The following is an 18,586-nucleotide window of genomic DNA, read 5'->3' as shown; positions in this document are numbered from 1 at the left end:
CTTGTTAAGACTTCAGAAAGTCAAAATTGCTAGTATTGGCCATTGCAGCTTCTCAGGGGATGTCGCGCTTGGTTTCAAGTGGATGGGAAGAAAGAGAAAGGTGAGATCAGGAAAGCCAATTTCGCCACCAGAGTAGCCGCGGCGCCTCGCCCTTGCGGACCAGCAGGGGGCGCGCTGGCCCCGCTCGCACCTGCTCTCGGCACATGACTTCCATCCAGTCCTTTGGCTTTACGGCTCGTCGCCCGCGGCGGCAGCCGTTACCATGGGGACGGGCTTGGGTGGCAACCGTAACTAGGGAGTCCTTCGAAGAGAGCGGCGGCAGCTGGAGGCGGAGGGGTCCAGGCCGCAGGACGACCCTGACCTATAAGGACCTGGGTGGGCGCGCTCTGTGAGTCAGGGGCGAAGATAACGGGGTCTCGGGAGGGGTGCCCAGCAAAGCCGGGGCCTGGTGCCTCCCGGGGGCCGCTTACTCCAGCTGGGCGGCTGGGGCCTGGGGCGGCCCCAGGGAGACCTGAGCTAGAGCAAAGGGCGCTGCCTGGTCTTTGTGCGCTGCGCTGACCCGCACACCTGCCGCAGCTCCCCTAAAGCCCCCGCATCAAGATTCACTGGCAAAGTTTGGCAGTCGGAGGAGGCTCCGTGCTAGCGGCTCTGGACTTGAAATCAGTTTTTGAGATGGAGGAAATGAGTATCAGAGAGATCTGCTTCTTTCTAGTTTTGTCATCTTGAAAAGGTCACTTCAACTCTCAGAGCCTCAAATTAAGTTTGTTTAAGGAATAAATAAAAGAATACGTTAAAAGGCTTTTAAACTTTTTAAACAATTGCTACCATTTCTCAAGCACTATACTGCAATGGTGTTGAGTATTTTACATCTGTCATCTCATCGAATCTTCACAATAACCTCAAAATTTCAGGTTATCATTTCTATTTTGCCTGTGAGCAAATTTAGACTCTGAGGACTAAAGTGACTTGCCCAGCGTCACAGAGCAGGTGAGCAGTGGACCTGGGATGCTAGGAGAGGCAGATTGCAAAGTCCAAGCTTTTAACCACTAAGCCACACTGCTGCTTCCCTTAGTCCCGTTAGAATCGTCGCTAATACCTGGGTTATACGTTTTGCTGCCTGTGGGAATAGGAATATATTTTAAATAATTAAAGGGCTCTAAAGTTATTCCTAGAAAGATGAGAGGCCCTGGGATCAATTATTTTTTTCAAGATTTGGGACAGGCTTTCTCAGGAGTATGACATTCTTTGTATTCCGGTAGAAAGGAACCAGAGGTGGTATTGCACAATTCATTGATAGGTTAATGCACCAAGGAATCAAAATGGGAAACACAGGGCCCTGCTGACTATTATGGTCAAATTTCTCTAGAGGAAACTCAACAGAGAAGAATGTCAGATGCAGAGGAAAGCCCCCTGGGAGAAACAGAAGAAGATGGAGAGACAGAAATGGAAGAAGAAGAAGAAGAAAATCCAAATTATTATGCAGAGGTAGAAAGTATGCAACAGGAATCAAAAGAAGATGACACAGTAGCATGGAGAGACTCTCAGGAGGAGGGGGAGGAGAAAGAGAAGAAGGAGGAGGCTGTCAGAGAAGAAACAGTGGAAAAGGCTGGAACAGCACAGGAGGAAGTGGCTGCAGAAGTCCAAGAAGAAACCACAGTGAAGCCGCAAGACATCACGGAAACCGTGGGCACTTTGGAGAGACTTTCGTTGACTGATCCCCAGTCAGTCATGTCAGAAACTTCTCCAGTAAGTAGTAATCGTCATTCATTCATTCATAATCATTAATTGAATGCTTACTGTATGCCAGGCTACGGGGATACAAAACTAAATAAGACGCAGTTCATTCTCTTAAGGAGTTCTAGGGTGTGCGGGGAGGCAGACCCATAACCGAACATTATAAAACAATATGCTAAGTGCAGAGATTGAGAGATTGTCAGAAAAGGACAACTAAACCCAGCTTGGAGGACGGTCAGGGAAAGCTTCCTGGTGGAGGTATGTACCAGAGCTGGCGTAAAGGGCCGGTAGGGATTAACTGGCGTGTGCTTGCCTTAGAACAGTCAATGCGATAATAGTAATGTAAGCTTCCTAGAGACTCTCCCTGGCCCAAGGAAAAGTGACACTCTGTCACTGGTCAGTCATTTGGAGACCACCAGTGACACTTAGAGGAATGATTTTACTATTGTGGGTCTGCTGCTAGTCGGCCAGGAATAAACCTGACACGCCCATGATTCGTGTTATTTAAGTACAAAATGTCCCAGGCTCCTTTTTAAAACACTTCATAATTCCAGTCTGAGGCTAACACTGGGACTGGCTGATTAGGAAAAGAAAGGAGAGAATGTAGCAGCATGTACTGTATTTGGAATCACAATCTCCTTTTATTTCTTTTTTAAGAAAACCCATGGTGGTGGTGAGTTAAAACATTCATTACCGTCAGAGCTGTCAAGCAGCCTGAGCTCACAAATAGAATTTCTTGATTTGGAGCTAACTAGTTTTGAGGAACAGCAGATGAGTTCCCCCGAATCGCAGTCCTCCAGGGAGCTTGGGGACGACACTGACCGTGTGCCTCAAGATGAACTGGGACAAGAGAGGAGAGACTTGGAACCAGGAAAGGGGGAAACGAGACAAGAAAAAAGAGTATCCTACTTAGCTGAGGAAAAGGAAGTCCAGCCCGAAGCCGACATCCCAAAGGACTCACTGGTGTCTACCACCACCGAGGACATTTTGTTTCAAAAGGATGAGAGTGCCAGCGTGTGCCCGTTGGTAAGTGTAACATGCTTTTGTATTTCCCCCAGCGCTTTGAGAGTATTGTGAAATGGGAATTTTGTGCATATGGGAAAAAATACCACCAAAAAGAGCCTTTTTAAACTAATAATAGACTTGTGTCTTTTAAAGTTCCATTAAGAGCTCTGCCTGGACACGGGTGACAATACAGGCATGAGCGCTGCATCTGAGTCCGATGTGTTGCTCAGCAGGCAGGAAATGCCGGATGTAGTTTGTCGGTTGCACAGGGTGCTGTTTTTTGTGGGAGACTCAATCCATCTCTCCCTCTCCCCTCCCCTCCCCTCCTCTCATTCTGTTTCTCTCTCTCATTATAATATTCCTACTCCATTCCACCAATTCCTTCCCTTTCCCTCCTCACCTCTTCTGCCTTAACTGGCTTGATACCTTTACAGGCTCCCCAAACCATTACACGCTCCTAAAACTATCCATTCGCAGATGGACCAGAAAGTGAAAGGTACGGAAAAGTGAAGCCACTGAGAAAAGCACCAGGCCGTCCAGAGGCATCTGCCTTTGCTGCCACTGGCAATATTTCAGGAGGCACCATCTGCGAGGAGTAAAAATATTATCATTTACCCAGGAAAGGAAGAGAAGGCTTCCCCCCCTTCTTCCTCCATCTGCTATTTGCTGAAGATTGTTTCCTAGGATTCATCTCCTTTTTTGTCTCCTTTTTTCCCTGTAGATTGGTGCCTTTGGAAGATCTGGACGTGACTGTGTGTATATAAACTACTTAGTGTCGTTCCTAATACATACTGAGCGCTGGACGATGTTAACTAGATGGTGGTTTTGTTGATGGGAAAATGCCTACTGGGAAGGGCAAAGCAGGTAGATTTGGCTACTCTGAGCAGTGAAGTTACAGGTGAAAGCTTGCAATTGCTCAGCCTGAAAGAAAGAGTAGTTGAGTTTTAGAGCCCGTGAAGACTTTGTCTTGAGTAGCCAGCTAACAAGAAATCCGGGACTATCACTAATGAGAGCAAATGATCTTTGTGTCAAGGCCCCAGTTATCTGGACTTGACAAAAGCCACTGCCCAGGTTTGGGTCCCCTGTTAGGCTCACTGCAGAACCCAAACTTTCCCAGACTGTCTCCTTTTGCAAATGTGTGTAGCTCTTTGGGTACACCTTTCTGTTCCCTTTTCCTTTTGCCTTTACTGTTTTTCTTTTTGTTAAAATTAATGTGTTATTTATAAAAAATTAAAGGCAAAGCTTTCTCCTCATGCTCTACCACCCCCACCCTAGTCCCTTTCTCTGTGCATATACAAATGTGTTATCTGTGTGCTCGTGTGCACACACACCCCACACATTTAGTTTAGTTTTTTTACCAGTGAGATATTATGCACATTTCTGCAAAATATTTTCCCACTTAATATGTTTTGGAGGATCCACTTCCTCATTTTATCTTTATTTTTTTAAGAGCCGTGGTTTTGTTTTGTTTTAATTTTATTGGGGAATATTAGGGAACAGTGTGTTTCTCCAGGGCCCATCAGCTCCAAGTCGTTGTCCTTCAATCTAGTTGTGGAGGGCGCAGCTCAGCTCCAAGTCCAGTTGCCATTTTCAATCTTTAGTTGCAGGGAGCGCAGCCCACCATCCCATGTGGGAATCGAACTGGCAACCCTGTTGTTCAGGGCTCGAGCTGTAACCAACTGAGCCATCTGGCCACCCCACTTCCTCATTTTAAATTCAATGGTTTCCCTTATTGATGGCCATTTACGTTGCTTCAAATTTCTTGTTCTCGGGCTGGCCCGGTGGCTCAGGCACTTAGAGCTCCATGCTCCTAGCTCCGAAGGCTGCCGGTTGATTCCCACATGGGCCCGTAAGCTCTCAACCACAAGGTTGCTGGTTCAACTCCTTGAGTCCGCAAGGGATGGTGGGCTCTGCCCCCTGCAACTAAGATTGAAAATGGCACTTTGAGCTGAGCTGCCGCTGAGCTCCCGGATGGCTCAGTTGGTTGGAGTGCGTCCTCTCAGCTGAACGGCACCCTCCACAACTAAGACTGAAAGGACAGCAACTTGACTTGGAAAAAAGGCCTGGAAGTGCACACTGTCCCCCAGTAAAGTCCTGTTCCCCTTCCCCAATAAAATCTTTTAAAAAAACAAAATAAAAACGTTTCTTGTTCTCACCAAAGATGCTTCAGTGAGTGTGGTCCTCCATCTCTGTTTGTGTCTGCAGCATCCTACTTTTCCTTTGGTGTCCCCTGCCTTATCCCAAACATCTGTAATAACTCACAGTGCTCATGGTAGATAAGCAGAAGCATTGATACCATCTTCAGTCAAGAAATAAGATAGCACACGAGGTCTGACAATTAAGTTTGCGAACTTGTTGCTCCGATGTTGCTGACGTTTTTTGATACCAGAGGGATTATTCATTATGAATTTGTACCAGCTGGACAAATAGTTAACCAAGTTTACTATTTGGAAGTGCTGAAAAGGCTGCGTGAAAAAGACGACTTCGCCATCAATTCATGGCTCTCGCATCACGACAATGCACCAGCTCACACGACACTGTGAAGGAGGTTTTAGCCAGTAAACAAATAACTGTTAGAACTCCCTCCCTACTCACCTGATCTGGCCCCCAATGACTTTTTTCTTTACCCGGAGATAAAGGAAATATTGAAAAGAAGACATTTGGATGATTTTCAGGACATCAAGGGTAATACGACGACAGCTCTGATGGCCGTTCCAGAAAGAGAATTCCAAAATTGCTTTAAAGGGTGGACCAGGCGCTGGCATCAGTGCATAGCTTCCCAAGGGGAGTACTTCGAAGGTGACCGTAGTGATATTCAGCAATGAGAGATGTAGCACTTTTTCTAGGATGAGTTCGCGAACGAACTTAATTGTCACACCTCGTACATTTATGAGAAGAAATCGTATGACTATCAAATATAGTGAAATCTGGTTTTGATGATAAAGTTCTGTTTTTACCATGTTTTAGAAAAAGATTGATGTAAGAGGTGGCTTGCTCCATGGTCACTCGCCATGAATGTTAAAACGGGTGCAAGATGAGTGACTGACACTGTACGATTTCAGTTCATGTGGTGCTACTTGAGTGAAGGAAGTTCTGTTACGACTGAGGGAAGTCAGCCCAGTGTTGACCTTGGAAGAGTTGTTTTACCTGGAGATGGGAGTCTGGTTAGGAATGGTTTCTTTTTATAACTAACTTGTTAAATAGCGAAATAAATTTCCAGGATGGATAAAATGCTTTTAGGATTAGCAAGTTTCCAAAAGAACAATCTCATTTGGAGAAATTGACTTTCAGGAACCAGCCGTATATTAAATAGTTCTGTTCCTAGAAGTTGCAGCTTGAGACAATTCCGATTCCATAATTCTACCACTCACACCCACACAGTAAAAGACCTACATGCAAATACAAATCGTGTTTATATTTATCTGAGCAGATGGAAACAGGAGAGAATGGGAAACGAAGGATGTAGGAGAAACTGGCCACATTGCCCTCTATCTCTGTCTTGGGAGAAATACATAGTATATCCCTTTAACCTTATGAGTATTCTTCAGAGGAAACTCACCAGGATTTCGTTTCTATACTTCAATTTAACTCCCTGGTTTTTAGTAACATCATTTAGCCATCACTTTAAACACCGCCACATTTGATTAATTGGCCTCTGTTGATTTTTAAAATAGACTTTACTGTTTTGAGCAGTTTTAGGCTTATAGAAGCATTGAACGGAAGTACTGAGAGTTACCATATATTCCCTGTGCGTCCTCTACCCCTACTTTTCCCTTCTTTTAATATCTTGCATTAGTGGATTCACTTGTCATAGTTGAGCCGATAGGCACACGTTATTATTGACTGAAATCCATAGTCTGTCTGCCTTAGGGGCCCCTCTTTGTATTGTACATTCACTGGTCTCTGACAAATGTATAATGACATGTATCCAGCAGGGTATTATCATACAGAATAATGTCACTGCCTAAAAACCCCTTGTGTTCCTCCTCTTCATCCCTCCCTCACCCCACTCTTCCTAGCCCCTGGTACCCACTGATCTTTTTACTGTCTCCATAGTTGTGCCTTTTCCAGAATGTTATGTAGTTGGAATCATACAGTATGTAGCCATGTCAGGCTGGCTTCTTTCGCTTAGCAATATGCGTGTAAGGTTTCTCCATGTCTTTTCATGGCTCGCTAACTCGTTTCTTTTTATTGCTGAATAATATTCCATTATATGAAGGTACCACTGTTGTGTTTATCTGTAATTTTTGTAAAAGACTTTGAACCCCAAAATGTACATAAATGAACTACTATTGATGAAAAGCAGTAGTCAGATTTATAGTACCTATAATTTTTCACTTCATAAAACTTTTATTTTGGATTTAGCCCTAGTCATATGGAATCTTTAATCCCGCTAAGGGAATTTTGTCTCATTACATTTTATCCTTCTAGGGAAAATGGTATGTAAGGACCAAACACCCAGGCTAAAGAATTGTCTTTCTTATGAAGTTACTTAGTGGCTTTATAATAACTTGTCCATTCTACGTACTTTCACGGAGTAAGTGGAATTTCACAACATCAAGTGTTCATACGTGTCTGGTACTGAGCTGGGTGTAGGTCTGGGAAGTGGAAGAATAGTAGGTTGTTTCTATTTATTGAAGATTTTGTTTTATTGTTTAATGGAGATGTAATTCATATACCAGAAACTTCCCCCTCTTCAATTTTTTAAAAATTGTGGTAAAATACACAACATAAAATTTAACCATTTTAACTATTTTTAAGTGTAGTTCAGTAGTGTTAAATCCATTCATATTGTTGTGCAACAGGTCCTCAGAACTCATCTTGCAAAACTGAAACTCTATAACCATTAAACAGCTCCCCATTCCACTCCAGCCCCTGGCAGCCGCCTGCTTTCTGTCTCTCTGAATTTGACTACCTAGGTACCTCATGTGAGTGGAGTCATACAGTATTGGTCCTTTTGTGACTGGTTTATTTCACTTACATAACACTCTCAGGGTTCATGCATGTTGTAGCATGTATCAGAATGTCCTTCCTTTTGAAGGCTAACTAATATTCACCTTTTGTCTATCCACTCATCTGCTGTTGGACACTTGGGTTGCTTCTACCTGTTGGCCACTGTGAAATACACTGCTGTGAACATGGGTGTGCAGATATCTGTTTTGAGACCTTGCTTACAATTCTTTTGGGTGTATGCTCGGAGGTGTCATTGCTGGATCATACGGTAATTCTATTTTCAGTTTTTTGAGGAACTTTCATACTGTTTTCCATAGCAGCTGTACCATTTCACATTTCCACCAAGAATGCACAAGGGTTCCAATTTCTCCACATCCTCCTAAAATTTACCCTTTTAACATGTACTGTTCATTGGTTTTTAGCACAGTCACAAGGTTTTGCAACTGTTGCTACCATCTAATTCCAGAACATTTGCATCACCCCTAAAAGAAACCTAATACTCATTGGCAGTCACTCCCATCTCTGTATCCCCCAGCCCCTGGCACCCACCCGTCTACTTCCTGTCTCTATGGGTTTGTCTTTTCTGGACATTTCATACAGACGGGATCATACAACATGTGGTCCTTTGTGTCTGGCTCCTTTCGCGTAGCAACCTGCTTTCAAAGGTCATCCATGCTGCTGAGGACTTTCTGAAAGTGATTTCTCTTCATTGGACTGGAGACCCAAACCCGCGCTCCGAGAACTCATGCCAGGAGTGCCCCATGTCACAGCTCTGGCTGGGCACACTGTAATGTCCTGCTCGTCTTCCCTTTGCCTTCTAGACCATGACTTGGTCATTCGGATGGAACAGTTCTCTTCCTGTTTACTATATTCGAGACACCAACCAGAGAGTTCTTCTGTATGCCAGTGCCCATACTGCAGTCATCTACGACGTTTTCAAGAATAGTCAGCACCATCTGCAGGTACGCGGGCTTTTCGAGGTCGTCTTTGCATAGCTCGAATACAGCATTTGGTTTTTTCGTCCCAGGGCTGACTGTCATGTTTTCCTACCTCTCTTCTGAGCTATAGCAAATCCTGTCTTCAGAAACATGTTTTATTGTTCCTTGTCTCCCTGATTCTAATCCAGCAGAGTAGTATCATACGGAATAGTGTCGCTGCCTAAAAATCCCCTGTGCCCCACCTCTTCATCCCTCCCTTCCCCCACCCACCCCCAGCAGTTGATTTTACTTTTATATAGGTTGGTGCAAAAGTAATTGCAGTTTAAAAGGTTAAAAATAATTGCATAAACCGCAGTTGCTTTTGCACCAACCTAATAGTGACCAGAATTTGAAACATCTGTACTTTTTACGTTTCTTAGGTGAGATCGGTGGGCAGGGCATAAAAGAGTGCTGTGTATGCTGGGACCTGGAGGATGAGAGTGAGCAAACCAGAGACAGTTTGGGGGATGAGCGTTCCAGACAGAGAGCTCCAGTTTTCAGCCTTGTGTGTGAGGCCCAGTGGGGCTGGTGCAGAGTGAGTGAGGGGAGACCAAGAAGGAGGAAACAGGGCCGCCTACTTCCTGGCAGGGAGTGCTACCATCTTGTGTGTGTTTCCAGAAGATTCCTCCGTTCTGTAGGAAAAGGATCCGAGTGACAGCAGGGAGATCAGTGAAGAGGCTTTCTCTCCAGAGCTGTTCAGTGACCTGATGTGAACACTGTTTTAGGGAGATGAGGCTGGCAGGGAGGTTCAAGGGGACTGAGAGGGGAGGGGAACCCAGACATTTATTCTCCCCTTCGGTTCAGAGTCGTGTACAGACCTAGACCGCTAAGAAGCCTCTGTTCTTGTGGGAAGGGTAGCTTATCCTTCAGGTGTTTTGAGAGAGAGAAAGTTTGAAAACCATTTGCTGTGGAGAAACCCCAGGCAAGGCTGATGGGAGTGGAATTTTCAGCCAGACGAGCCTGCAAAGGGGCTCAGTTCTCTGTTTGAGGTCCCAGCGTCTCCTGCTGGTGCCAGGATGGGGACCACATCCTTGATGTTTCAAAGCATTTTCTCTCCATTGCTGTAGGGCCATCCTAATGTGATCTCCTGTTTCTGCATCAGCGAAGACAGACGGTGGATTGCCACGGCCGACAAAGGGCCCAACTGCCTGATAATTATATGGGACTCCTTCACAGGGTAGGCTCGGTGCAGTCACTTTCCCCCCCCCCCCTATTTTTTGTAGAATATCTGCCGCTGTGACCAGCCAAACATTTTGAGCATGATTTTTTTTTCAAACGCAAAAATCTGATTAGTTGCTCCCCTGCTGACCACTTTTCAGGGGCTGCCCATTGCCACCTCAGCCTGTGTTTCAGGGACCATGCACCTTGCATCATAGCTGTTTGAATATTTTCCCCAGAAAGCACAATTCTCTCTGCACGCCTAGCTGTCATCCATAGCTGGAACGCTTTCAGCTGCAAGTAATGGAATGTCCAGCTGACATACCAGCAGAAGTTATCATCTCTGGCAACAGACAGTTGGAAGGCAGGGAGGGTGGGTCCCTCAGCTGTGCCTCTTCTCTGGAGCTCCCCTTCCGAGGCCTAGCCATTCCCCTTATAAACAGTGTTTATCCTTTGCTTTTTTCTGATTTATAAAGCTGTCTTCCCAACTAGACTGGGAACAACTTGAGGGTAACGATGTGTTTTTCTTTTTTCTTTCTTTTTTTTTTTAGTGGCAAAGTAAAGCCTATCTGGTTAACGATTCAAACAATATGTCAACATGAGTTTTGTGATACCGCAAATGATGACTTGGGGACCCAGAAAGGATTATTTGATTTTAGGATTAATATTCACTTTATTAAAGTGACAAATAAAAACCATAGTCTTCCTTGAGCGTTTTGCTCAACTAATAAAACTTATTCTATTTATAAATCCAGCATATTTTTGCAATCTCCTTTAACGGGGCTTTGATCAATGTTTGGCTCCAATCACAAATTTGGTTATTAACGCCTCTTAAACATTTTAAATGGCATTTAGAAATTGAACATATTTGGTTTCCTCTTTAAGTTCTTTAGTAGTCTGATTAAAAAATAAATCCTTCACCGGTACTTAAGTAATTCTTGTAAATCTAATAAATTAGACAGAAGTATGGCAAATCTTAAGTTCTCTTAAGCATTCTAATATTGTTTATAAACCTAATACGATTTGAATTTAAAATCACAAGTCTAAATCAACCATGTACATACTTTAAATTAGAATCACAAATCTAATCTGTTAGAGGCTCTGATATGTTAAATTCTCATAAACATCACCCATTCCTATAAAAAATGAACAATTTCTCAGATCACAAATATGTTACTAGTGTAGGGCTGACTGATTTCATCTTCTCTATATTTAATTCTAAATATCCCCAGGGATAAGGACATCATTATGTCATTTCTAACAAGTTTAGGACTGTCTTCCCCAGTGAATATTTGGGGCGGCCACTCAGTTATGAAGTTTCTCAAGTGACAGAGACCCAGACAGGCCCTCAGCTAGGACACAGACCCGGTTCTAGCCAAGTGGGACACTGATGTGGTATATTGCGGCCTGTTCATATTCGCTGTAACAAGGGCTCCATAATGAAAAAAAATGGGGTGCTAATAACCCCATTAAGTCTTCCTGCCATCCACTCTTCATTTCTAATGGAACTCAGGGACCCCCCCCAACGTTACAGCTTACTTCCATCATTGCTTCTGTTGTTTCTTGCATTGCTTTGGCTCTCTTATAGGTTTAAATATCATTTAATTAAATTCTGCATGCGTCAAGACTCTGTCTGCATCTTACACTTCTAAAGTCTTGCTAGTGACACAGTACAGACATTTATAAGTTAAGAAAATGAAAGTCCCTCACTCAAACCCCTTCTCCAGAGTCACCATTGTTTAGTTTGGAGTCCGTTCCTCCAGACTATCTTCTATACCTGCACACACACGTGCACACACACACACACACACACACACATACGTGCGCTATGTATACTGTTTTGCAATTTGCTTTTTTCACAAAATTTTGGTCACTTTCCCCAACATACCTTATTCTTTTTGAAGGTGGTACAGTTGTTCATTATGTGGTTACATCATAATATTTTTAAACAATTCCCACATTGATGGATATCTGTGTTGTTTCCAGATTTTTGCTATTAAAGCAGAGCTGCAATGAACACGAATGACATTTATCTCGGGGTATTTTTGCTATTCTCTAGGAGCAGTTGTAGAAGTGGAATTGTTAGGTCATAGGATATGTGCATTTAAAATGTTGATAGATACGGCAGCTAAATTGCTGTCTAGAGAGCTTGTGCTTCTTTACAGCCCCACTTATGTAGGAGAACGCCCGTTTTCCTGAGAGCTAGGATGCTGACCTCGGCATCTTTTGTCATATTTTCATCCTGCATGTCTGACGCAGAATCGGCACTCAGTAATGAAGGAGAGACTAGAGCTCATGAAGAGAGAAAATGGCACGCTTGCATGCTGCCCTGAGTTCGTTTCTTTTAGTTATTGATGTAAAATTCACAGAACAAAATTAACCATTTTAAAGTGAACAATTCAGTGGCATTTAGCACAGCCACAAGGTTGTGTAACCACTATGTCTCTCCAGTTCCAAAACATTGTCATCACCCACAAAGGAAACCAAATACCCCTCAGCAGTCACTCCCCTCCCCTCCCCCGGCCCCTGGAAAACAGCACTCTGCTTTCTGTCTCTACGGATTCACCTGTTCTGGATATTTGATATTAGTGGAATCATACAACACATGGCCTTTCACGACCTGCTTTTTTCACACAGCACGGAGTTTGCAAGGCTTATCCACATTGCAGCACCCGTCCATACTTCCATCCTTTTTATGGCTAACATTCCATTGTGTGAATAGACCACGTTTTGTTTATCCACAGTTGTGATGTTTTTGAAGTGGGTCCCTCTCGGCAAATGCTTGTCCCCACCCCGGTTTTGTTTCGCAGCATTCCTGTACACACAATATTTGACAGCTGCCCGGAAGGTAACGGTATCAGGACCATAGCCATCTCCCGGGACGCCAAGTATCTGGCAACCATCTCTGATGCTGAAATGCAGGTACAGGGCTCTTTGGGGTGGCCTCAGTGGGCTGGCCAACCTGCCACGAGTGTCCCCGGGAGCAGCTCTGCTCAGGCCATGTGGCATCTGTGGTGATGCTCTCAGTAGATGGCTGGATTCCAGGGCATGTTGTCAGGCGCTCCCTGCTTGTGGCTTAGCTCACGGTGCTGTGCTTAGTCAGCAGAAGTTACAGGGTTATCACAAGTAACCTCTCATTTTCCTGTCCGCTCTCACCCACAGAAAGTTTGCATCTGGAGGTGGACCTTAGCCGTGGAAACACCGGCATGTACTCTGGACCTTCCCAAAGAGTATGGTTTTCAGGTGAGTTCCGTTTAAGCCTGTAAAAATCGAAAGCCAGGCCAAAGCTACTTTTTGTTTCAGGGGAGTTTTGTTTCGGGGAAGTTTGGTGCAGTAGAGCTTTTTTAAAAACACTTTCATATCCATGATGTTGTTCTATTTTTGTGGATCATAACTAATTTTTTGAGCACTTAAACCGTGTGCCAGATTCTGCTAAATTCTTTACATACAGTATCTCACATGAATCCATGCAAACCTTGTGGGAAGGACATATTATTGTTTAGCCATAGCTGTGGAACTCTATGGCTAAATAGTTTGTCTAGAGACACCCGCTGGCAGGCTTCCTTATTCTAGTAGCATGTTCTTAACTGCACTTACCATAGGGAAGTTACTATTCTGAGTTCGTGTGAGGTGTTTGCAAGGACATCCAGAAAGTTTAGGCTGCTGTTCTACATTGTCTCATTCACCCTCGCATCCTTCACTCATCATAGATTTATTGAGTACCTACTATGTGCCAGAAACTGTGGGGAGTACGTATGTGGCTCTTGGAAACTGGAACCCAAACTGAGAAGGTCTGGGTGATTCCTCAGCTACATATCATCACGCAGCTTTATGCCCATCTGCTCTCCTTCTCTCCAGCATTCCTCTTGCTCCCTGAAAAAAATGCCCTCCTCACAGCTGCTCTGAGGCAGTAGCCACCAGCCCTACGTGGCCCACTATTTAGATTGGATTTTTCTATTGCTGTAAAGAACATCTTTTTGATAGAGACGATTTTGATCGAGATTGCATTGGATCTACAGATCTCTCTGGGTAGTGTTGTCAGCTTAGCAGTACTGTCTTCCAGTCCACAGGTCAGGAAGTCTTTCCATTTATTTACGTCGTCTTTAATTTCCTTCAGCAGTGTTTCATAGTTTTCAGTGTACAAATCTTTCACCTCACATTTATTCCTAAGTATCTTTTTTCTTTTTTAATTCTAAGTGGAATTGTTTTCTTAATTTCCTTCTCCGATTGTTCATTGGTAGTGTATAGACATGCAACTGATGTTTGTATACAACTTTTGTGTCCTGCAACTTTGCTGAATACATGTGGCTATTTGAATTTAAGTTGATTGAAATGAACTACTACTCCAAATTCACTTCCTCAGTTTCACTGGTCACATTCCGAGTACTCATTAACCACATGGCTCACGGCTACTGTTTTTGACAACACAGACCAGGACATCTCCATCATCACGGAAAGTGGTGTTGGCCAGCGAGGCAAAAGCCCTCCCCCCCGGACCCTGGGTGAACTGTGCCATCATCCTTCTCTGTACCTACCCCCAGCAGGCTGAAGGGGGTTGCAGAGAACCCCGCAACTGAGCTGATTCATTTCACTTGGAATTAACTCATACATTTGAAGAGAGCGCTCAGTACAGCCTGGCATTCTAGTAGGCTGTCTTTTTTTAAATTTCCTGAGGCAGTGGTTTCACACCTTCTCTTCACACCTCCCACGGCCCTTCCTCTCACTCTTAGCTGATGACCTCTGGCATGTTTCATTGAGTAAATGGAAGCCATCAGATACAAACACTGGCCTATTCTCACTCCCAAGCCTACAACCTACTTTCAGGCTCACCTGGTCTTCTCTTTTCCCCTCTAATTGCAACGCAGGGCCAGCGCCCGGCATCCCTCCCCTGTCACCTAACCCCAGGTCCTCTCCTGAAGCTCCCAACTTCTCCCTCTACGGGGTGGTTATCCCCATCAGCAAACCAACAGGCTTTAGCATCGCCGATCTTTAGAGAACTCCTCTGACCGCCACATCTCCTTCCAGCTTTTGTCCTCTGCCTCTCTTCATAGTAAAACTACTCAGAAGAGCAGTCTGCTTTCTCTTCTTCTCCATTTCTCATTTATTATTTTTTTTGCAAGAATTATTAGATCTCTTTATATTGTTATTGTTAAATAAGGCACACATGCAAAACTTGTACATTTTAAAGAAGACAAAATCTACTTGTGTGCTTGACACTGGATCACTAAACAGAATGCTACCTGAACCATAGAAGCCCCTTTCATTCCCCTTCTCCAGTCTCTTTCCCAATCTTGCGCCCTAAAGTTAACCACTGTCCCAAATTTTGTGTTACACATTCCCTGGCATTTGTTCCTATTTTTTCTCCAGCGATATATGTATTTTGCAATACTATCTTACTCAGTTTTACCTGTTTTGGGCCTTTATATAGTTGGAATCAAACTGTTGCTTTATTTGCTCAGCTTTGTTTCTGAGATTCATCCATGGTGATTTTGAGCTATAATTCACTCACTTTCATTCTGAAATTTTTCATTGTTTGAGTGCTATACCTGGAAGATATTATTCCATTGTCTTCAGATTTGCGTCATTTCTATTGAGAAGTCAATTATCAATCTTATTCCCTTTTTTGAAACTTACGTGTCTTTTCTTCCACCTCTGGCTGCTTTCAAGGTTTTCTTTTGGTTTTCAGCAGTTTTTTTGATGATGTATCTGTGTGTATGGGTATGTTGTTGATTTTTTTTTAACTCATCCTTTGGGGTTTTTTGAACTTGGGATGTCATGTCTTTCCTCAGTTTTGGAAAATCCTCAGCCATTGTCTCTTGAAACATTACTTCTGCCACATTCTTCCTTTCTTCTTTTGTTGGAACTACAATTATATGTAAGTTAGACCTTTTCATCTTGTCCCATAGGTCTTTTATTCTCTTTTTTGTATTCTCTATTCTTTAGTGTCGTCATGCTTCGATTTGGATATTTTCTCCTATAATTTATCTTCCTTTTCTACTAACTAATCATTTCTTTGGCTGTATTTCATTTTCTGTTACACCACTATTCTGGGTTTTTTAAATCATTTTTTTTCAGATCTAAAATTTCCATTTGATTCTTTTTTTTAATCTGCTGAGATTATCCATCTTCTATTTATTACACATATTAATGGCACTTATTTTCAAGTCTGTGTAATAAATCCCGTACCTGGATCTCCTGTGGGTCTCTTTCTGTTGATTGCTTTCCCCCACCTTGGTTTTCAGCCATTTGGATATGTCTCTTTCCTAAGCTTGCTTATTTTCCATTGAATGCCCAATGTTGTGCTTTGAAAAGTATAGTAGTAATAATTTGAGGCTCAAGATGATAACTTCCTCCAAGGAAGGACTGACTTCCGCTTCTTACAGGCATTTGGCAAAGCGGTCACCTTACTCTAGAGATTGAAGTGATCCAAGGCTGATTTTCGGTCTTTGTGAGGTGTCATCTGTGCTCATGCTGTCAGCAGTTCTTCCCCTCACCCAGGCCTTTGTGCTGTCCTGCTCTACATTCTCAGCATTGGCACTGAGGGTTTGTATTCCTGAAGTGAGACACCAAGCAGCAGGGAAGGATTGGGAGACGGGATAGGAGTGGCAGGAATGGAACTTAAAAAACATTTCTCTACCCTACCTCTCAGTGCTGCCTCTTGCAGCCCTTCACCTCAGGCTGCAGCCACCCACCTCCCGTACACATGCCATTTCAAGACACACTGTCAAGTCTCCCCAGGGATTTCTCTCTTGTTGTTGCTATTATTGTTTAGTTTCTGCATTTCGTGTTTCTTTCACTTCTGTAGTTTCTGCAGGGTTGATTTTGGGGGAAGGGAGTCAGGCAACCCATGCTATTCACCATCTTGGCCGGAATCAGAATTTCCTTCCAGTATTTTGCATTTTTTCCAAGGTACCTTGTGGCCCTGTCAAATTTAAAAATGTGTACATAGCAATTTTTGTCCAAAAGGACATAGAATAAGATTATTAGTGAATACTGGTTTTTACTTTTGCTTGTTCCAGTTTATAGATGATGAATTATAATAAGTGAGACTACATAAGAAAGGGAACACACTCAGACCATTAATTTTAACATTCAGTATTTAAATTATATTTCTACTGCTCCCAAAATGCTATGTGTTTTCTATTTTATATTCCTACTCAGTTATTTATTTTAATAAAAATATTATTTAATTTTAACATTCAGCTTAATCAGAGAGCAACAGAAAATTGATTAAAGTGTGATATATTTCCATACTTTATATTTCAGAACTACCTTACTTTTAATCCAACAAATAATAAAGAATTGGTGAGCAATAGTAAAACACAGGCAATATATTATTTGTGGGTAAGTAGAACTATTTTGATTTCTTTTAAATGTACAGATAAGTATATGTTCATTCTTTGAGTACAGATGTTTTGGTAATGTAACAATATAGTATCTACTCAGGAAGCAATAAATATATATTAAAATGTTTGATTTAATTATAGTATTATTTTAGTCCCATTGGAAATTAGCATATTAAATCAGAAGCAGATAACTTATATTTCATTTAATTTTTTTAAGTAATGAGACAAATTTTTTGAATATATTTAACAGTCTAAAATATAGGTTTATTTGAGATGATGGACTTTATTCCCTTTTAGAAAGGAATTAGCAAACGGATCAGCAAATATGTATACTGATATAGGGCAAAATCATGAAATTAAAAAAAAAACACAAAAATTAAGCATAAAATTACCATATGACCCAGCGATTCCTAGGTACAGTATACACCTGAAAGAATTGAAGATGGGCATTCAAGCAAACACTTACACACAAATATTCACAACAGCAGCATTATTCACAATAACCAAGAAGTAGAAACGAACCAAATGTCTGTCAGCTAATGACTGGATAAACAAAATGTGGTCTGTCCACACAATGGGATATTATTTAGCCATTAAAAGGAATGAAGTTCTGACAACATGGATGAACCTTGACGACATTATGCTGAGTGAAAGAAGCCAGACACAAAAGGCCACATATTGGAAGATTCCATTGATATGAACTATCCAGAGTAGGTAAATCCATAGAGACAAAGCAGCATGGCGGTTGGCAGGGGCTGGGGGAAGGGTATGAGGCAGGACTGCTCAGTGGATAGGGGCTTCCTTTTGGGTGATGAAAGTGCCCTGGAATTAAATAAAGTGATGGCTGCACAGCATTGTTAACGTACTAAACGCCACTGAATTGTACACTTTAAAATGGTTAATGGTTAATTTTATATTATGTGAATTTTACCTCAATAAAAAATGAGAAACAAAAAACACATTGATTGGCTGATTTTCAGTAACAGTCATTACTTCAGGTTTTTATGATAGCTTTAAAGCCTTATAAATGGAGAATTCAAATTTGCATTAACTACCATTTAAAGTCATAATCATTTCATCTTTTCTCATGGCAGAGTAGTAGTCCATGATGGATGGACTACTACTCTGCCATGAGAAAAGATGAAATACTGCCATTTGTGACAACGTAGATGGATCTTGAGATTATTATGCTAAGTGAAATAAGTCAGAAAGAAAAAGCCGAGAACTCTATGAGTTCACTCTTATATAGGATATAAAACTGAAAGCAACAAAGGAACAAGACAAAAAAAGAAAAAAAGAAAAGCTCATAGACACAGAACAGTTTAATGGTTACCAGAGAGTAAAGGGGAAGGGGGATGGTTAAAAAAAAGGGGGAAGGGGGTCAAATATACGGTGATGGAAGGAGAACTGACT

At 42.5% G+C, this 18,586-nt stretch overlaps 1 protein-coding gene across 4 annotated transcripts in view; it reads left to right on the top strand.

Annotated features, from left to right (window-relative positions):
- Window positions 1–69: 69 nt before the first annotated feature.
- CFAP251 (cilia and flagella associated protein 251) overlaps window positions 70–18,586 on the top strand; it is a 58,631-nt gene continuing 40,114 nt past the window's right edge. The window contains exons 1-8 of one of the 4 annotated variants that reach the window (XM_033097844.1): window positions 70–388; window positions 1,367–1,746; window positions 2,392–2,760; window positions 8,514–8,654; window positions 9,737–9,846; window positions 12,638–12,749; window positions 12,990–13,070; window positions 17,094–17,171. In XM_033097844.1, coding sequence (XP_032953735.1) covers window positions 1,387–1,746; window positions 2,392–2,760; window positions 8,514–8,654; window positions 9,737–9,846; window positions 12,638–12,749; window positions 12,990–13,070; window positions 17,094–17,171 — 1,251 coding nt within the window. In that variant the 5' untranslated portion in view covers window positions 70–388; window positions 1,367–1,386. The remainder of the gene's footprint in view (window positions 389–1,366; window positions 1,747–2,391; window positions 2,761–8,513; window positions 8,655–9,736; window positions 9,847–12,637; window positions 12,750–12,989; window positions 13,071–17,093; window positions 17,172–18,586) is intronic. The other 3 variants (XM_033097843.1, XM_033097842.1, XM_033097841.1) reach the window with 3 other exon arrangements.

This window comes from Rhinolophus ferrumequinum, chromosome 25, assembly GCF_004115265.2.
Source record: "Rhinolophus ferrumequinum isolate MPI-CBG mRhiFer1 chromosome 25, mRhiFer1_v1.p, whole genome shotgun sequence".
Lineage (NCBI taxonomy): Eukaryota > Metazoa > Chordata > Mammalia > Chiroptera > Rhinolophidae > Rhinolophus > Rhinolophus ferrumequinum.
This window is presented reverse-complemented; position numbering and strand designations above follow the sequence as displayed.